This window comes from Pleuronectes platessa, chromosome 19 (genome assembly GCF_947347685.1).
Source record: "Pleuronectes platessa chromosome 19, fPlePla1.1, whole genome shotgun sequence".
NCBI lineage: Eukaryota > Metazoa > Chordata > Actinopteri > Pleuronectiformes > Pleuronectidae > Pleuronectes > Pleuronectes platessa.
The window spans coordinates 19,503,860-19,525,040 of NC_070644.1; the positions used below are offsets into that span (position 1 = coordinate 19,503,860).

Below are 21,181 nucleotides of genomic sequence, written 5' to 3' on the forward strand. Positions count from 1 at the left end.
AGACGCTGGCGGAGGGGGGGGGGCTCAGAACGACGGCATCAACATCACCATGAGGACGCAGAACCGACGATTCTGGGGTGAGCGCCGCCAGAACCTTTTCAGTGAAGCTCAGTGATGAACCAGAGCAGCTCTTCAGTAAACAAGTGGCCGAAAAGCACCGTTTTAACCCCCATGTGATTAACAGCTCCTCTCCAACACGGTAATTACAGTGTTATTGAACAGTTAACGTGAAACAACTTCAGGTGATGGTCCCTCCGATGATCCATGTGGGCGCTCGGGCCACTCTCTCTCCCATCGTGCACGAGGCAGCACGATGGAGAGAGAGGATGAGGGTCGAGTGAGGAGGAAAACAGAGCCTGGGTTGAAAAACAAACAAAATGGAAACTTTGATTTTTCATCAGTGTGGATCATGTTTTTAATGATACCTGGTTTTATGGAAACAGCTTTTTTTCAAATATCAGACTCATTAGATATTATTAGATATTTTTCCTCACAACCTTTACGCTGCTCAGTTGTTCCACATAGAATAAAGATCAGTGGTTGGTGTTAATTTTAAATCCTCATTATGTTTTGAATGAATCCATCAGAAAGTGCAGAGTAAGGATGAATCTCTCGTCTGGAGACGTTTTGTGTGATGTAGAAACTTGTTCTGTATCAATACACGTAGATAGGAACAGACAGTGAGTCGAGAGCAGATGACCTTACAGACTGTGTGATGTGTGTGTCTGTTGTGTTTCAGGAGTGACGGGACTCGTGAACACCGACCACAAGAACGCCCGAGAGATCGACGTGAACCTGTGGGCCATGACGGACCAGGAGAGCGGGGAGTTCGGGGTGAGTGCTGCATCCATGTGGGGGGACGGGGGGGGGGTGACTGGTAACACGTTATGGGATGTGATTCAGAGAGCAAGGATAAGAAACAACAGCACTGTACTGGACATTTTCATTTGATGGTTTAGATTTAGATTTGACGCCACGATGGAGAACGTCTCTGGTTGTGTCTCATTTCTCATTTGTCTCCTCCCTCATGACAGTTTCTGATACTTGATGCATAAACACACATGTTGGTTGGTATTTGGTTGGTAATTAACTGTAATAATCAGTATGAAGTAATTTGTATATCAGGCAGTTTTTTATTTCTAGAAGCTTCCTTGTCTTTTCACATAACGTGGATCATCCTTCAAAAACTGGTTTCAAGCTTTTCTTGTCTTCTGTCAGTTCCTGGAACATAAATCATGTGAGTGATGATGGTGATGATTACATGAGAATGAACAACACATCCCGTTGTTGTGTAAAACAAACTTAAAGTTGTCGACCGCTCCTCAGTGTGCGTCTCTAATCGTTGTGATTAGAACTTTATTGTGATTGTTTGCAGCACGATTACTTTTTAAACCTCAGCTCTTCCTTCTGTTCGGCCTCTGATGCAGTGAACTGGTTGTTCCTGGAGATATTTCCCTCCCTCCTCTAATGATAAGATGCATAAAACCTCAAATTTCCCTCTCGGCCCCCCGATGAAAATATTTGTGCATGTCGTGCTCGGCAAACACGGCAGCGAGTGTGTGAGCTCCAGTGTTTGTGTTTGTTCTGTGAGGGCAGGAGAAGTGGGTTCGGAGCCGTTCACTTCAGTTAGGATTTCACGGCGGTCCTCGGAGGCCGCCGGCCGGGACTTCCTGGTCTCATTTATCCTCGGCTTTTAATTGGTCGATTCCGTATGGCCGATTGACCCGAGGAGCCGCCGGCCCTCCGTCTGGAAACATCACAGGCCGGTGTCGGCTTTCAGGACGCCAGGCGGCTGAGTGCATTGTGTATTTGACGATGTATGAAACCGGAGCCGCCAGATGGTTTCAGAGAAATCCAGCTGCCGAGGACATATGGACGTTTCTTTCAAAATAGAATAATATCCATCACATGAACTCGGGCGGACTCCATGGATCATAACCGTGTATTGATTGTTAATTTTCAATGTAAAATCATTATCATAATCAGGATGCAGTGTATTCTTCATGTTGCAATAAGTACTTCTCGTCTGGAGGATTTTGTTTTTTATCGCTTTACACATTATGATGAGATTTAAATCTGTCTACAGATCTGATTTTCGAGGCTTTAACACCTTGGACCTTATTGTTGTGGTTCTGTTTCTCTGCTGAATCACAGGAAGCAACAGAATCTGATGTAGGGTCAGTTTGATTCCACTCATTCACGCTGGGATCTCTATTAAACAGATTCTATATGTGAATATGCTCATTCTGATTTTGGGGCAAGAAGCTTCTGTGTCCGTTCCTGGTTTGATCTGTTACTCATCTGGATCTAAAACACCTGAAACACTTTCTACGACTTCTATTCACTCTCACATTTACACGTTTCCTCCTCATGCAGCTGAACGTGAGCTCAGGTTGTGCCGTCTTCAGTCTAAAAGCTTTTCCACGATGAGCTGGAGATTCTCCCGGTGGCAGTGAGCAGTAAGCTCCGGCCCTGAGGTGAATCCACCGGAGCTATTTCAGCCTGTGCAGCCTCTGCCCCCCCCCCCCCTCCCCATCACCGTCACATTCTGCATTGTTTGGACGACCCTCTGTCGGGGTGACGGCCTGCCAGCCTTCAGCACAGAGGACAGAACATGCTGGGACCAGGGCTGGGAAATGTAGAACCCCCTCCGGCTGGTTAGAAACACAAGAGTCGTGTTTCACAGCAGGACAACAGATGCGTCTCACACAGCTCCACTGAGCTGCAGGATGCTGCTCACACTCCAACCACGTAGATGTGGTTTTCTGATCAGATGATGTGTTTTAACCAGAGGTGCAACTTGTTCATTAGTGTAGAATTGTAAATACTATTCTCTGGTCTGATCTGCACCTAATTTCACTCCTTTAAATTTGCCAGATCTTTTCAAAATCTAGATTAAGATGGATTAATCCCTGGGGAATTAGTGAAAATATACCCAAAATCTCACAGTGTTAAAGAAAGAGATAATTGATTCCTGCCTGTTTGTCCAGATCCACGTTTAATGGAAATCTGTAATCACACAAAGAAACCATAACCTCTCTTCTGGAGGTAATCACAACAGTTTATATTTTATTCATATTATATATAGGATGAGGAGCTGAGCAGATTATGATAAGCTTCTCACAAGACGATAACAACTTCCTGATGTTTCCAGAACGATGGAAACACCAAGTGACAGATTTCTGCAGAATCCTTATTTATTATATGAAATCCGTGTCTCTGTGTCTGCAGCTCGTCGCCTTCTACAATGGGTCCACCAAGGAGATCATCTGGTCCCAGTCAGAGAAGATCCACTGGCCCAGTGGGGGTCCGCCGCTGGACAACCCCCCCTGTGTGTTCTCCAAGGACGACCCCTCCTGCAATGATGGTATGTTCCATGACGAGTCCAATCTGCTCAAAAACAACAAGCTTAGGTTTGACTGATGATCGGCTTCAGGAAACTGGAAGAATAGTTTGAGCCGAGGACGATAATTAATCGGTTATGATACATGTGTTGTTTTTCTTAAAACTCTTTTTGCCTCAATAAGGTGAAAGAAGCGTAAGAAGCCGTGTGAGAGATAAGAGCTGGAACTCGTCTCTGGTTTATGAAGCCAGTGACAGTTCCAGAGCGAAACGTCCCCGGTGATGAAGTGTGGAGGAAAACCACAGCAATTATAAATATGTTTTGGAATGAAGGAGGGATAACGAGCGGAGGAGCAGTAAATCTGAAGCCATTAGGAGTTCAGAGCCTGGACCTGGAGAAACATGGAGGAGCTTCAGTTCCTGTGTGAACCAGTGACCGTGAGAATAAAGATGGACGACGCAGCTTCACTTCCTCACGTGGCACAAAACTAAAGCCAAAATATCCTGGTGCTGCCATTTTGTGCTTCTGTTATCATTTGGAGTCGGTGCAGTGGAGATCGAGCTGCTGTTCTCAGTCTCAGCTGTCAATCAGGATGCCCCCCCCCCCCCCCCCCCCATTTTTACATCATCAAATAACTAATTAAACCAAACTAATCAGAGACATGAACACAAACATCAGTGTGATGGAAACTATCTAATATGACAGAAACAATTATTGGGAAAAAGAGGCGTTTTACTTTTGAGGTCTTATCTGCTAACATGGAATCAATTTGATTCTTAGTTTTGAAAAATGGATTTGATTTATGAATCTAATGAATATTTAACACTGTGATCATGAGTTCCAATGCCAGGAGCGTTTGCATTTTACCAGACGACGCAAAAAATGAAACTCGGTGAAGTACGAACAGAAACTTGTTGACTTCTGATTAAAGGAACTTTCTGGAACTTAGTGAAATACGTAGTTTTTAGAAATTTCTCAACAAATACTGGTGGAAAAACCCCACAAGGCAGATGTGTCCAATCAGCCTCAGTGGAAGTGTGTGTCCCCGAGTGTCTTCATCCTTCATCTTTCATCTCATCAAAACCATCGTGTGATGGAAACATCAACACAGTTCAGATTAAACCCCCGAGCCTCGGAGCCGGGGTCAGTGTGTGACACCGCTAAGGAGGAGCAGCTGTAATCCAGGAAGTCACCGCTCCGTGTTTCTCCTTTAAAAAAAAAGATATGTGGACATGTGTTGAGCACGTGACCGACGACTGAGTGTGGAATCCAATCTCCTGTTTCCAGGTCATCTGCCGGTTCTGGGCATCGTGGCCGTGGGCTCCGGTTTGGCGCTCATCATCTTCGGAATCTCCAGTTTCCTCATTTACAGGTGAGTCTGTTCCCGTCTGTGCTGCTTTGAGCTCCAACTGCAAACAGTTGTTTATTTGGGGTATTTCTTGCAAAGAGTGAAAGCGAGAGAGAGCGAGAGCGAGCGGGAGAGCGAGAGCGGGATGCAGAGAGGTGTTTGGAGAAGGGTTTATGGGTCGTGCTGCTTTAGGTGCCAGTTGCGGTATTTACACGATTGTTGCCACAGAAGCAGCTCAGCAGGTGAAGTGTGTTTAAGACGCAGAGTGAGCTCATGAACTGGCCCCAGATCACCCTTAGTGCTTCTCTCCTGTAACGATCATTAGTGTGTTCATTTGGTTTTGTTTCCTTTGCTCCGGATTAAAGCTAAACGCCACCTTTTTGTTTTTAATGATCCTCACTCTGCTGATGTCGAGCCAGGTTTCCAGCCTTCACACTGCAAACAGAGAAATCATGAGTCTTCAATGCAAATTCACTTTCTGGTTTTGATCTGTTCCTGTTTCACGCCGACGCAATCGGACTCATCCTGTTGTTTCTAGACGAGTCAGTGAAAACCATCTGTAGATGTTGAGACAGAGTTAAATTTGTGTTACTTCTTAACAAGGTTTACGTGCTCTACTTGCTGCAGCTCCTCTTTTCAGCCTCTGTCTCAAACACTTGGTTTACGCTCCTGTTTCTTTAAGTCGGCTCTGATTGGCCACAGAGTTTTTTTTACTTTGCATAACTTTTACAATTCACAAAAGAATCCGGAGAACTACAGAGTTCACCCGTAGTTCGTCTTTCACACATGCACAACACAGCAGGAGGTTCTAGCAGCAGACGGAGACAGGAAGTGACGCGTTAACTCCGCTGTGGAGGTCATGTGATCATGTTTACATCACCTGACACAGTCTGAAATCAGCATTAAAGGAAAGAGAGAGATAATACTTTATCTTTAGCGTTGGCTTGAACGTGGCTGTGGACTCTGTGAGCTCATGTTCTGTCGTTATCTCCGGGAATTCTTAAGTCATATGTTCTACAATTTGTACATTTTGAAAATAGCTGGTAAACTCAATGAGATACATGAGGTCAGGGTGTCGGGGTCGTGCCGGAGGAATCTGCACTCGTGACCTCGGTGTTTCAGAATCCAAATATTCAAAACTCTCTGCTCCAGCAGATTGTTTCAGGGTCTTTTGATGTTTTTTTTTGTTTTTATGACAAAGATAATATGATTAATGGAGATGGGGGTGCTGTTTTTATCAGCTGGATCTAGATTTGTTCAGATATTTGGCCGAATCTGCAGAAGCCGTGGAGCTTGTTGGACGTTAGTGTGAGAAAAGATCAGAAGTGAAGCACGAGGGACTCGAGGCGCCGCATGTGAAAGGTGGTGCAACAGATCAGAGACAGATTCTGGGTTTGAGAAGTTCAAAATATTGTTGAAATGATGTTTAACTTTTTTCTATTTCCACCCCCCTGCAAAAATACTTATCTGCAATTCTTTGTTTCTGATCATAACTTTGTGCCCAGCGTCCGGGGATCAAATATCAATTCAGTCTCATTTAATCACAGCAGAAAATGAATCATGCAATCAAGCTACTAGAGGATAAACTAAATTCTGGTTATTCTCACTGGGAAAAAAATGAATCTGCATGTTATGAAATGTTTCTATTCCCCCCCCCCCTCCACCTCTTCTCAATCAACTCTTCAAAATTGCCTTCTTCTTCTTCTACTCGACATTTAATTCCGTTGCCAATAATCGCAGCCACACGAGCTCTGCAGCTCACTAACAGATCACAGCGGTAATCTGAACACTTTTCCAAATACTGACTATTAACACGAAGGCGTGTTGATCACCAGCCACTCGCAGTGGGATTTGATCCGAGGAATGGTGGAGGAAAGACGGAGGAGCAGCTGTCCGCCTGAGGTAAATCCCCTAAACCTGAAAATCTGACTTCATCCTGTTTCTTATCAAATAACTTGCAGATGATTAGATGCACTTGATTCTGAAAAGGTTAATGTTTCCTTCTCTGGGTTCTTTGCAGCGGGTGCCTCACGGTCTCCTGATCAGCTAGCTCCTCGTCCTCCACTCGTGGCCGGTAAGTCTTTTTTATGAAATATGTTTTTCTCCTGCTGGTCTTATTTTTAAAATCTGGGCTCAAAGTGACAATAATCTATTTCTGTCCCAACAGGGGAACTCTGTGATGCTTTTCTTGGGTCCTGACCCACAGTTTTACCCTCCCCGCCCGACTCCGACTATGTTTAGATCCGTCATTTGCATCAGGGACAGTTTTATACATGGAAAAAGCGTTTCCCTCACACCTGGACATGTTTCCTTTTACTGGATCTGAGCCCCGAGGCCATCAAACTGTAAAACGCTGGAGGGGAAATAAAGTCCAGCGTCTTTAGAAGTTTTTTCCCCGTGACAGCTCTGTTTGATACCCATGCTAACAAGTTGCTTCCTGTTTTCACAGACACCAGAGGAGCTTTGCTGATGGACAGAGCTGCAGAGAGCAGAGCCTCACGACCGGCCGGCTGCTGAAAGGCCTCCATGTTCACTACTTGACCAAAACACCACTAATGCCTTTCAAACACTTTGGAGTTGTGTCACTGTTATTCTGTCTCAGATCAGACTGTCAGTAAGTCTCTCCAGCTAGGGGGGGAGGGGGGGGGGGGCGCTTGATACACTATGAGGGTTGCAATTTATAAGACAGATATATATTTATTTTTTAATGAGAAGAAAATCCAATAGAAATTATCGTTTCTATTAATTATTATATTATATTTGCTGCTGCTTACGTGTTTGTTTTTTTAATACATGTGAGATTTTATACTCAGATTAACAAACTCTTTTAAAATGGGATCTAAACCAATTGATCTGCAATGAAACGAGGAAGCTCTATACTGTGAACTTGTATTTTGTATAACAAATCGGTGGCGGGTTCGATATATTTTTGTAACACATTTGTCCTATGAAATAACACAAGTCTTAATTGTCGCCTGTGTCAGATGCACACAAATGGTAAAATGTGTGTGAGTATACAATTTAATAATAAAAAGCAACCTGTGTATTGAATCTGTTCGTTTGTGTTGTTTTGTGGTATTTAAACTTGAAGGGGTTCGAATCCCCGCCAGGACCCGACAGTCCCCTAATGAAACCAGATTTAAATTCACTAGATCCAGATTCTGATTTGGATCTGGATCAAATTACTCATAAATATCAATCTCCTAATCAAGATCCATGTCTTTTTAATATAGTATTTAATACAAAAAATTAAACGCACAATTTTCCTGTTATAATGGTATTGTTGAAACAGCAGATATTAATCACGTGTACATGTTATCAAGCTGTATTGAACACCACCCTGTAGCCGGTGGTTTGATTCAGCATGGTGAGGGGGGTGAGGGGTGGGGGGGGGGGGGGGGGGCAGAGCAGCAGTGGCTCTGTTGTTTTAATGGAAGGGCTGGTCCAGCAGAGGTATTCACATGTGGGACTTATGAAACAATAGGCCCAGTGTGAAGCCCCACACTTTGCCCCTCTGGCTGCCAGAGGTCTCTGAGCGACGCTCTCTAAATAGAAAAATACTTTTTTTTTTTCTGGGCTGCAGGTTTTAATGGAGTTTCCTGTTCTGAAAATGTGCAGCGGCACGGTCTGGAGTATTTACAGACACAAACAAGCATCAGAATCCCCCTTTAAGTCCCCGGGTGCACCAACACCGTCTGTCCAGGTGAAACAATAAAGAAAGAGGTGATTCTTTTTCACGGGGTGGGGTTGGGTGGTTCGGGGGGGGGGGGGGGTTCGGGGAATGGCTAAAACGTGGTGATGTGCAAACGCTGCAATAATTTCCCTGCAGCCATCTGGAAGCGTTTTACACCTTTTCAGATTGGACTGGAATGTGTGGGCCCGGCTCCTTTTTCATTTCTGAGCGTTTCAAACAGAAGATGGATTTTCTTCGAGAGAGAAATAATAATGGTTTTCACGACTCTGGATTTTGGAAGTGTTTAAGTCAGTACGATAAACTCACAGTCGAGTCTGAACGTTTCAAGAAACAACATCAACAGCGTCTCTTCTCCTGGGACTGGCCCCACATGTGCAGGTTTACTGGAATTCCTCCTGGCCTCTGGCTCTTGGTGTTTTCCAGTCAGACTGATGCTCAAAAATAAATGTTGAATATATCACTGACATGTTAATGACTAGGTTCATTATTTACTCTAGTTTGTTTAAGCTGGTGGAACAGACTCTGTCTATAACACGAGGAAGAACAATATTACCAGTTAAACTAAAGTCTGTGACCCCAAAGATTAAAGGTTGAATGACACATAACAAATAAACTGTAAAATGGATTTAGACGTTTCTATTTACATGAAACTACAGATTAATAATCAGTCGAGTCAACGAGATGCCGGCTCTTCTCTGTGGATACGTTGTGTTTTCTGGGGAGAGAAAGAAACCTTTGTCCTGAAGAAAAGTTTGTTTTACTCTTCACCAAAGTTCAATAAGCAGAGTGTAATAACCGAGCGGTGGAGTTAAAATCTAAAAGAACACAAACTCCTGAACCTGCGCTCATCAACACATCAACACATCCACACATCTACGCATCAACACATGAACATAACTGATTAGCCAAACGCTGGAGGTGAAGATCAGATCTGAGACCAGCATCACAGGAAACACCTCCAACTGGAAAACGGAGCAATTAGCTGCTTAAGGTTAAATCTAAGTTCTTTCAAACCAAAACTGTGACTCATCAAACCACCTTGACTCTGACTCTGAGTTTGGTTAATTCTTAATTAAATGCATTTTATCCACAGCGACCTTCAATCACCTGAATAGGATCTTCGTGCTTCGTGTTCTCTAAACTGTTTTTCTTTCTTCTTGCAGGAAACTGAAGCTGGAGAAGGAGCTGGCTGGGATGCTGTGGAGGATTCGCTGGGAGGACCTTCAGTTCGAGAGCCCCAACAAGTACCCCAAGCGAGCCGGCAGTCGACTCACCCTGTCGCAGGTAGATGATCCGAGGATCCAAACTAGAGAACCACCTTCTGTACTGTTCACTGAGAGAAACACAACAGGGTGATGTCCAGGTGATGATGAGGAAGTTAAAAACTAAACCACACACCCACTTGATGTATCCAGAAAATGATGCACGGGGAAACTATCGGACCTTCAATCGTTCGGTAACATTAAAAAAAAGAAATCATCGTAACCTTACTTAGCTGATAGGTCGAGCTGGTGTGAGCGCCCCCTGCTGCCTCACGAGGAAAAGTACCTCCGACAGTACGATGCGCTTCTAGACTGTTTTTTGAATTCAAACACGTTGAATAAGAATCTTCTCTACGATGTGATAACAACCAACAGGCTCAAGGAAACATCTTTCCCCAGCAGATGTATTTTCCTGATGATCCCGAGCTCCATGTTGTTGTTGCTCCTCAGACACACGACTGATTATCACCCTTGAGATTCTGCCGTAAAGAATCGGACCCTCCAGGAAACCGAGGAGCAGCTAATTGGAGGCGTTTGGAGTTCGGTGCCTCTCCCTCTCTACACACCGTGAGCTGTGTATTAAAAATGAAATTTGTGGTTTTTCTCCGAAAAGGCCCGAGCTTCAGAATCCAAGTCCATTGTTAGTTTACACATTCCTGGGAGCTCTGCCTGTGGTTTATTGAAGGTGGCCGGGCTCTGCGGTGGCAGACGCATATTAAATGATTGTTAAAATAAGCTCTGGCCCCGCGTGTGTGATACCTCATCACGTCTTCTTCAAGTATCGGGTTGTGTTGTCTGAGGGCTAATGCATCTCCTCTGGGTTGTGTTTCCATCCTGCACATGTGAGCGTTCATGAGAAGCACATGCACACACCTTATTCATTACTGGCTTTCCGTCCAGTTCCTGGGATCACGTGTGTGCGTGTGGAAAACACAGTAATTTTCCAGACCAATGTATTTTTCCAGTGTGCAATGTGTTGCCAATATTTGCATTCTATACAAACGTGTAGTTGACTGCGCTGGCAGTGTGTGTGTGCAGCTCGCCCACTTGGTTTTTATTCACTTTGTGTGGACTGCAGACATTCGCTCAAGGACTCGAGTTGGCGTCGTGTAAAAACTGAAATCGCTCTATTTTCTCAAATATAAGTGAAAGGCAATTTCATGTTGCACGGAGAAAAGTATTTTGTGTATGAATGTCAGAGGGTGAAAGCCCTTTAGAAAAAATCTACATCGCAGTGAAGAGGAAGATTAAATCCTCCTTTGTCTAATCTACACATTTCTTTCTCCTCTTTCTCTCTCTCTCTCCTTCTTCTCCTCTTTCTTCTCTCCATCTTTCACAGAGAGGCTCCAGCTACGGCTCCTTGATAACTGCCCATGGAAAATATCAGCTATTTGCTAAAACGGGCTATTTTAAGGTAAGGCTTAGTGAGTTCTGACATTTTCAACTCCTGCGCACTCCCTTCCCTCCCACACATGTGCACACTCGGCGAGAAAGAGCCGGAGAGGAGAGAGAGAGAGAGAGAGACAGAGAGAGAGAGAGAGTGTGGGCGAGTTGCGCCAGGGTTTTGATTGCGAGCTGCAGAAATCGTTTTTTTTAGATTTTCTTCCATTTCTCTTCCTCCTCCGTCGCTCCGGCCTCAGTCTGGACACGAGTTTCTGCTGCTGCTGTTGATTTGTGAGATGGAGGAGGAGCAAGGAAATGGGACACAAAGATCCTGCTGACTAATGAGACGAGTGTCTCGGTGTGAGGCTGCACGATGTGAGGTTTCATATAAACGCTGATGTCACGGTTCAGCTTGAAACAGACGAGCACGGATACATTTCTCAAATTCAATACAGGCCCGTGCCTCTGATGAAATCTGATGCCAGAGCACAAACGGATCAAACCTGCAAATTCTGGAAAACATATTCTAGGCTTCTGTCCGTGTGTCACGTCTGCAGCTCGGAGGAATTCACCTCGTGTGCTGAACTGATCCTCACGTTTCAAAAAGACACATCCTCCTCCTGCATCAGGCCCAGAATTCACCTGTTCTCTCTCTCTCTCTCTCCATCTTCCAGATCCTTGTTTGTCCTCTTTTTTAGATTTTGAATGTTGCTTGTTCTCGTTTTTACCTCCTCACACATTAAAGGTTTTGTCTCTTGTCGTGCTGCACACAGGGAAACCTGGTGGCCATCAAGCACGTGAACAAGAAGAGGATAGAGCTGACCAGACAAGTTCTACTGGAGCTCAAACACGTGAGTGGTCACTCAAAGCTTTCAGTCTTTTTACAGGGTTTGATTTGATTGTTTTTTTTGGATTGATTTTTATTGCAATTAAATCTGATGAGATGGTTCATGGTCTCCAGAAGATAAAACCTTGTTTAGGAGTTGGAGTTAAGTTTCTGCAAAGGTTTTTAAAAGAGCACAACTTTGAGACACTACACAGATATTTAGATTAAAGTATTTCATTAGTTTTACTTCATGAAGATGAATATTATCACCTCTGTTCCTGTAAGACTTTAAAACAGTAACGTCTTCTTTGTTCCAGCACGTTTGTGTTTTGCAGTTTAAATTTAATATTTCATTTTTCATGCAATCGATCCAAACTTCTTACATTTGGCCCTGAAATCTATTGAGGTCCTTAAGTGGCCTCAGTTTGAAGGAAGCCGGGCGCTGAGACCTTGTGTAAAAAAAAAAAAATAACAAGATATATTCATCAAATCATTTATCCTCCGACTCAAATGAAACGTGTTACCGCCGCGGGGGGGGGGGGACCTTCAGTCGCTCCACCTGCTTCACAAAACAAACTCCGCCACAGTTTCACCAAATTTGGCTTTGAGTATTTTCCTCTGACTCACTGCAGCAGTAAAAGCTTTTGATTCTGTACTTTGTGAGATCTGTCGTCTGCGACCCCCCCCCCCCGCCGGCTGGGAAGTATTTTACGGGAGAGTGATAAGGAAGCTGAGGGACTCGAGCAGCTCCACACAGCTCATGTGGTTGGGCGATGGAAACACGGTGCGACGGCATCGACTGCATTTTATAAATCGCCCGCTCGAGGCTCAGCGACCACTCAGAGCTCTTCACTGTCACTTATTGCTCAAGGGCTGCAGGCACAGCCGTCAGGGGCAATCTGGTGCTTCAACGTCTTGCTCAAGGACACTTCAGCTGCGTTTCCACTGCAGGAACTTTCCCAGGAAACTTTGCAGGAACTCTGAGTTTCCTTCGCGGGGAAATTTCCCCAAGAACTAGGAAGCTTTGTAGGAAGTTTGTGTGTTTCCCCTTCAAGGTTCACTGTCTAGATTCAGTTCTAGGGAAATCTTTTTACTAATCAGGGGGTCGTACTTTGAGAGAATACAGGAACCAGAAGCGCTGAAGATGCCTAATGTGTCGTTGCTTGTTGAGAAAAGTTCCCAGGAATAAAAAGTTCCAGGAGAAATTGGTGTCCCCAGCACTGGAGGAGCTGGGAATGGAACCCCCAACCCTCTCTGTACTCAGTGTGGCTCAAGGGACCCCCGGGGGCTTTGAACTGCTGGGTTCTGGCTCCTGGAAGCTGCTGCGGCCCCTCGGTCAGTCCGCAGGGGCCACATGGGAGAGAGGCGGCTGTCTGTGCTGTCTGTGCTGTCTGTGCTGGCGGCTCCTCCGACGCCCCGGGGGCCTGATCAGCTGTCAAACCTCAGCTCGTGAAAAAGGCAACCAGATGGGGGGGGGGGGAAGAGACAGATCTGCCAGTGGAAACTTAACCACTTGTGTCCCAGCTCTCTCCTCCTCCTCCTCCTCCTCCTCCTCCTCCTCCTCCTCCTCCTCCTCCTCCCCAGTGTGCGGCGGGGGGGAGTTATATAGGCCAAAGGGTAGGCTAACATCTCCAGAGCCTTGAAACAGAAAACCACCAACTCCCCGGGTTGTTGGTGCGAGAGCGGCCGTCACTCACTTTGCTCAAAGGACAGAAGTCGACTGTTGAGATCCCGGAGACCGTTATTGAAGTTTCACGCCGCAGAAACTTTTCTTTCTTCTCTCGCTCACACGGGTCTGAACGTCCATGTTGGAAGGAGTCTGTCCCTCACTCGCCCTCAAACGTCCCTGTTTACAGATTGTTTTTATTATTCCTATTGATTCATGTGGAGGAAGACGTAAACACAGAAGAACCGGCGTGACTCTGTTTCCCGTTTCTCGTCCTCCTGCTCGTTCGTCCTCTCAACACCTCCACATGTTGTTTTTTCCCCTTCATCACCCGCTGCACACTGGCTCATTCATAAACCTCCAAGGCCAAATTTATGCACATGCACATGTTTCGACCGGGTGCCCTGAGACGGAATGTGTCTCAACACGTAGAAGAAGACAGCGTGCCAGCTCGCCAACTGCAAATAGAGCGTTCTGAAGAACCGTCGGTCGTCTGTTTCCACCGGGCTCGGGAATGTGATGTTTGGAAACGGCTACGCTCACGGTTGTGCGTTGTGTGTTTGTGTGGTTATTTTCAGATGAGAGACGTTCAGTTCAACCATCTAACCAGGTTCATCGGGGCCTGCATTGACCCCCCCAACATCTGCATCGTCACGGAGTACTGTCCCCGGGGAAGCCTGCAGGTAGAGTCTCAGAGTGCACAGACCTTCAAACTGGTTTCCATCTTATTCCTTCTGCTGGTTTTCATCTGCTGAGGGTAGAAAGTTCTGCTGTGAGGGTTTAACAAGCTCACACATGAGAGTTCTGGAACATCAACATCAGCTCGGAAGACAATTACGGTCCAATATTCATGGATACATAGAGACAGAGGATGGGGGGGGGGGGGGGGGGGGATTTCAGGTTTTTAAATAAGTTAAATTTTTGTGGACAACACAAATTATTATTCCAACTTTATCAGAATCAGAATCAGAATTCTTTTTATTGCCATGTATATTTGCACATACAGGAAATTGCCTTGGTGTGGTTGGTGCACTGTACAAACAACAAATTAAAAAACACAATATTGAACAATATAACAATATAAAAAAAAACAACAACAGTATATACAGTTAAAGAGTTACGTGCGGTTTTAAGGTGCAGAGATTGGTAATAGTGCCAGTAATATAGAGTTATAAATTATGTGCAAGGGTGGGTGGGGGATGGGGGGTCAGCCAATTCATTATTGAAATGAATCAGCCAATACTCAAAATTCAAACATTAATTCTGACAAACAACTGCGCCAATAGTTCTCGAATTTATATCTGTGAAAACTTTATCTATGTGAAATCCTGTTTAAATTGTACATGTTGGTGTTATTTTATTATTTCCTTATGTTCATATTGAACGTTTACTTATTAATTACATTTTCCTTGACGCATATTGTTTTATATCCCTTCTACTAATGTCGCTCTTGTGGGACTTATCAGAATCATAAACACTTTAATGATTCACAGGAAAAATGAGGGGTAATAACAAATAGATAATGATATCTAATGCATCTTATTAGTCCGATCTTATCTTATCTTAAAGATGTTACAGTCAAATAAAAAAGCCTCGAGAGACCAACCCCTCTGCCGAGGCTGTAAAATCTCTCGATCATTTAAAGGAAATATAAATTCTCTCATGTCCGTCCATTAAAACCAGCAGCGAGTTAACTGGGAAGTCGAGATTCCGTGTGTCTGCAACCTGTAAAATCAACCTACCAGTCGCTACCAGAGAATACCAGTTGGCTGGAGCTCTTTGCATGGGACATATTTTATAGCTCATGAAAAAAAAAAAACAGTACCAATGGTTCTTTTGATGGAACTTTATAACTTAATCCTTCAGCAAATTCCTGGATCTACACCATAAAAAAAACACACACACACAGATCCCCGGATTATTCGCTCGTGAATTTTTGCCAAATGTTTCCATCAAATTTCACCCAAATGTTAAAACTTTAAACAACCAATCAGACGTTACACTAACAGTGGAGGATCAACCAGCTGCAGCGTGGGCGGTCTGTTCCTGGCAGGTTCCACCCCGAGCTCTACCCTCTGGGATCCGTACAGGACAGACTGACATCATCATTAGTCCACAGAGAGAACACACCATATATACATGCTCCATGTAAACTGGTTCTGGGTCTGAGCTCAGTGGTTTCAATATGCCAGCAGCTGCTTAACCCTCTAGAGTCCGGAATCATGCTCTCACCATCAAATCACGGGATGTGTCCTCTGGGTTTTAGAGTCAAATCTGTAGAAAAAAGTAATTTTCAGGTCGTGAAGGCAAAAGAAAAGATTCCAAACATGGACGTGGTGACATGATTTTTAACGTGGTATTCCAAAGGCTTTGAAAAACAAGCAAAACAAGCCCAGAACTCCGAAGGGTTAAAATCGACTCCGGACCTCATCACTCACACTCGCAGAGACGGAGTTCTGCAGCTGATGTGACTGGACCCAGACTCCGGCCAATGGCAGCTGCGGGGGGGCCGTCGGGGGGGGGGGGGGGGTATTCATTAACTGTGCTGCTAAATCTGTGACATAAGAATACACGGACATGCAAGAGGATCTGTATCTGGTCCCAAAATAAACCTTTCAAGCACAAAATATTGTTTTAACTGTCTGTGAAAGTTGTCGTGTCTGTTTTCACGTTGTTGTTGTTGTTGTTGTTGTTGTTTTTTCTCCTCCAGGACATTCTGGAGAACGAGAGCATCAACCTGGACTGGATGTTCCGCTACTCGCTGATCAATGACATCGTGAAGGTGCGTGGAAACCGAGCGATTCATCTGCTGCTTTCATAGAAACGTCGGCAAAGCGGCTCCTTTTCAATGTTAAATAAGATGATTGTGTTGCTTTGGAGACACACACACACACACACACACAAACGTCTAGGTTGCCATGGCTTCACATGGACAAGGAAAGTGCGGCTGAGGCTCAGAAATGTATTTTTGGCTCCGAGCAGCGGATGAAGCTTCAGTAAACATAAATCCATTACACTGTGCAGCGTGGAAACAGAAGCTGTTTCTTTCCAGCTCAATCAAAACTAATCAGAGGATCAGTTTGAATCCGCCCCAATAAAGAGTCTTTGTGTCCGGGGGTCAGTGTCTCGGTCGCACTCGGCATCGAACCACCGCCATGACGGAGCTCGGCTGCGGCTGGAGAGCTCCACAAGGGGCTCCTCCTTCAGACAAGAGGCGCTGGTGGAGCTTAGAGAGGACGGTTGACTCACTCTGTCCAATACGTGATATTTAACATGAGTGCATCGTCCATTTCTTTCCCCCCCTGGGAAAGAAATGAACTGTAATTTCACAGACAAATAATAGCATATTATTTCCATATGTCTTTTCATGTATGATTTGCTGTAGAGGAAAAAAGAGAGGAGAGAGAGAGAGAGAGAGAGAGAGAGGTAGAGAGAGAGAGAGAGAGAGGTAGTAAGGTAGAGAGAGATAGAGATAGAGAGAGAGATAGAGAGAGAGAGGTAGAGAGATAGAGATAGAGAGAGAGAGAGAGAGAGAGAGAGAGAGAGAGAGAGGTAGTAAGGTAGAGAGAGATAGAGAGATAGAGAGAGAGAGAGAGGTAGAGAGAGAGATAAAGATAGAGATAGAGAGAGAGAGAGAGGTAGAAATAGAGAGACAGGTAGAGAGAGAGAGAGAGAGATAGAGAGAAAGAGAGAGAGGTAGAGAGAGAGATAAAGATAGAGATAGAGAGAGAGAGAGGTAGAGAGAGAGAGAGGTAGAGAGGTAGAGAGGTAGAGAGAGAGAGAGACAGGACACCCCATAAATGCCTGACTTGACCTTTCTTCTCCACCAGGGAATGAACTATCTCCACAACAGCTACATCGGCGTCCATGGGAATCTGAAGTCGTCTAACTGCGTGGTGGACAGTCGCTTTGTCCTGAAGATCACAGACTACGGTCTCGCCAGCTTCCGCTCGTCCTGCGAGAACGACGAGTCCCACGCCCTCTACGCAAGTAAGTGGAGTCCGAGTGTTTGTTGCTCAAGGGCATCTTCCCCCGTCACGTTATCGGGCGTTTGACCTGGGACCCGTCCTTTTTCAGAGAAGATGTGGACGGCTCCCGAGCTTCTGATCTACGACCGCCACCCTCCGACGGGGACGCAGAAGGGCGACGTGTACAGCTTCGGGATCATCCTGCAGGAGATCGCCCTGAGGAACGGGCCCTTCTACGTGGAGGGCATGGACCTCAGCCCCAAAGGTAAACCGTCCTCTACAGGCCGAGGAAGGTCAGCTGACCCCTGAGCCAGCAAATCATCCGGGTCCTTTAAATCAGAAAAACACAACACGCAAAATATTAACACAAAAGAAAAGTGGTTATTTGGTACATGCACGAGTTTTGTGTCACTAAGAAACTAGTCTGAGGAGGAAGTGAGGAGAGGGCAGAAGAACCCAGGTGAGGGCCAGATGTCAGAGGCAGGTGGAGACACAGAGACCAGCTTGTCTTCGTGTTTAAATTCTGTGGAAAAGGATAATAAAAGCTGATTCAGCAGCATAAAGTTGTCTCCACCACAGATCACACAAATGAGCAATAATAAAGAATAAAAGAAATGCTAATAATCCCTAAGATCTTGTGATTGCACCACTTGTCCATCGCGTCCTCTGCACGCTGACAATGGAGAGAAGATTCCAAGGAGCAGTTCAAGATCTTGATTTCCACTTCCTACAGTGGATGTGAGAAACGCTGCGGGGGGGGGGGGGGGGGGGGCTTCCTGATTGAACAAGTGCCTCATCCTGATCCATTAACCGAGCGGTGGAAGCTGTCACCTGTTCTCCAGCGTGGTTTAACCAGCGCGCTCTGTAACTGTCAGTCTGTGGAGTCTGTGATGAGGATGATAATCATGAGGCTGGGGGGGGGGGGGGGAGAGGGGGGGCGGATGTCTCCTACAATCTGTTAAATTGATTTAAAGCATGTTTCACAGAGGAGGAGCCGTCGGTGAATTAGCTCAGTGGAAAATATATCAACAGAAATAGATCAACACCAGAAACACAAAGACATCAGAGGAACGTCAATAATCCTGGAAACAGAAGTTCACAAGGCTGCTACAAATCCCTGAAGACAAATATATTATTACTGTTAATATAATTAGTTAAATACAAAGCATGTTACTGCAGAATGAGCCTTTATATCTGCAATCGGGAATAAGAGAGAATATCTGTCTCCTTGTCCAACTCTCAGCAACAAAGGAAAATGTTAAACTTCTCCTTTAAATAAGAAAGTAAATGTCCACCTGTGTCTCACTCTCTGCATGTCTGTCTGTGTGTGTCCTGTCCCCTGCATGTCTGTCTGTGTGTGTCCTGTCCCCTGCATGTCTGTCTGTGTGTGTCCTGTCCCCTGCATGTCTGTCTGTCTGTGTGTGTCCTGTCCCCTGCATGTCTGTCTGTCTGTGTGTGTCCTGTCCCCTGCACGTCTGTCTGTGTGTGTCCTGTCCTCTACACGTCTGTCTGTGTGTCTCCTGTCCCCTGCACGTCTGTCTGTGTGTGTCCTGTCCCCTGCATGTCTGTCTGTGTGTGTCCTGTCCCCTGCATGTCTGTCTGTGTGTGTCCTGTCCCCTGCACGTCTGTCTGTGTGTCTCCTGTCCCCTGCATGTCTGTCTGTGTGTCTCCTGTCCCCTGCATGTCTGTCTGTCTGTGTGTCTCCTGTCCCCTGCATGTCTGTCTGTGTGTGTCCTGTCCCCTGCATGTCTGTCTGTGTGTCTCCTGTCCCCTGCATGTCTGTCTGTGTGTCTCCTGTCCCCTGCATGTCTGTCTGTCTGTGTGTCTCCTGTCCCCTGCACGTCTGTCTGTGTGTGTCCTGTCCCCTGCACGTCTGTCTGTGTGTGTCCTGTCCCCTGCATGTCTGTCTGTGTGTCTCCTGTCCCCCACAGAGGTGGTGCAGAAGGTGAGGAACGGGCAGAAGCCGTACTTTCGTCCCACCACGGACAACAAGTGCCACTCGGAGGAGCTGACCATCCTGATGGACGGCTGCTGGAACGAGGACCCGGCCGAGAGGCCCGACTTCGGCCACGTCAAGATCTACATGGCCAAACTCAACAAGTGGGTACCCACAATTCACTCTGTTCCCCCCCCCGACCCCACTAACCCCAGTGTCAACGTGTACGATTTTCAGATAATCCAATTACACCAGAACACGAGGAGCTGGACGCAGCCACAGTCATTTAACATTTTCTACACTTCGGTCAAAGCAGAGACAATTGGACAGATTGAAATCCACAGTTTGTCGTGTCCCCCCCCCCCCCCCCCCCCCACACACACACACACACACTATCAGAATCATCCCTGTTGTGTAAGTTGATATTTTTTAAGACGTTTAAAAAAAGGACAAACGGGAAAAACAAAACCTGTCCCGGAAATCAAAGAGACAAGTTCAGATGAAAGGCTGGTGATTCCCGACAGGCTGCTCTCGACAGGAAGTTCTGATTGTTGCCTTTCCATCCCCGACTGTGTGTGTGTGTGTGTGTGTGTGTGTGTGTGTGTGTGTGTGTGTGTGTGTGTGTGTGTGTGTGTGTGTGTGTGTGTGTGTGTGTGTGTGTGTAAGAAAGACGAGTGTGTGAGTCCATGTTTTTTGGTTTTGTTTTCAAAGATTCCATGAATCATTCATATGCATATCTTGGCTCCCGAGTCGACAGAGGAACAGAGGCACACATTCCCCCCCCCCGAGTGGAGCGTCTCTGTCAGACTCAGTTACTGTGCGAAGCATCTGCGCTGATACAAAGTGACTCTGCAGCAAATCAACACAAAAAAAAAACACACAATCACGTTCACTGAAGGAAGTTATTGTCTGATCCACAGCTCGATAGCTTTTACAGTTTATCTTATAATGTGCAGAAGGAAATGTGACAACACAACTTGAATGAAATCAATTGATTCAGTTTGACAGTTTGACTCATTATGATGGAGTTGCAGATTCATATTTTCATATCCTGGATTCTAAACTCTCTATTCAAGGGGTTGGATCAGCAAGTTCTGTTGAGAGCTCATATCTCATCTCTCTAACTTGTTTACTTTTGTATTTTATTTATACTTCCCACCATGAATTGTTCTTATTTCTTACACTTCATATCCTTGTGGTTGTTTTCAGTCTCTATTCAAATACACTAATGATCCTTTTATAACTTTGAAGCAAACCCTGGTTTTGAAAATGCTTTTTATATAAAGATATCCATTTTACTTACTCACTTTATTTCAAAAAATGGTGGTGATTCACTAAGTAGAAAATGTTCCATTCCCTTTTAGTTGTGTAGTTACACAATGGCCATGGAGGCGATGTGAGCTGATCTATTCAAGTGTATGAATCCAGCTTTGACCATGAGAGAGCACAGACTGTCCAGGTCCAGATCTGATGCTTCCAGTCCATCGTCAATACCTGCTGGAGCCGAGCACTCTTCATAAAACATAAACAGGTTATTAGACTACCAGACTAAAGGACCGGGACAGAAAAATCTCTTTTAGAATACACAGGTTATGGAATAGATCTTATATTTCATTTCCGCTGCATATCATTGATGTTGTGGTTCCTCTTCAATTAATCAGACCTGAACTAAAGTCACTTAAACCCGATGTAGAGTTCTTTAAAACAAACACTCCACCTTAGAAGCCCCCCCGACCGTCACCTGCTGGGAGCATG

General features: G+C 45.3%; 1 protein-coding gene and 1 long non-coding RNA gene across 2 annotated transcripts in view; both read left to right on the plus strand.

The window, feature by feature from the left end:
- Positions 1 to 28: 28 nt before the first annotated feature.
- LOC128424889 (atrial natriuretic peptide receptor 2) overlaps positions 29 to 21,181 on the plus strand; it is a gene marked incomplete at its 5' end in the record, with an annotated part of 29,434 nt that continues 8,281 nt past the window's right edge. Inside the window, 12 exon segments of the mRNA XM_053411325.1 lie at positions 29 to 77; positions 740 to 834; positions 3,232 to 3,367; positions 4,631 to 4,715; positions 9,549 to 9,669; positions 10,987 to 11,061; positions 11,804 to 11,881; positions 14,101 to 14,205; positions 16,233 to 16,304; positions 17,353 to 17,512; positions 17,600 to 17,755; positions 19,422 to 19,590. Of these exon segments, the coding sequence (XP_053267300.1) occupies positions 29 to 77; positions 740 to 834; positions 3,232 to 3,367; positions 4,631 to 4,715; positions 9,549 to 9,669; positions 10,987 to 11,061; positions 11,804 to 11,881; positions 14,101 to 14,205; positions 16,233 to 16,304; positions 17,353 to 17,512; positions 17,600 to 17,755; positions 19,422 to 19,590 (1,301 nt within the window).
- On the plus strand, positions 4,772 to 7,742 carry LOC128424891 (uncharacterized). Its single transcript, XR_008333065.1, has 3 exons — positions 4,772 to 6,593; positions 6,712 to 6,765; positions 7,141 to 7,742. It is a non-coding gene; the product is annotated as an uncharacterized LOC128424891 (long non-coding RNA).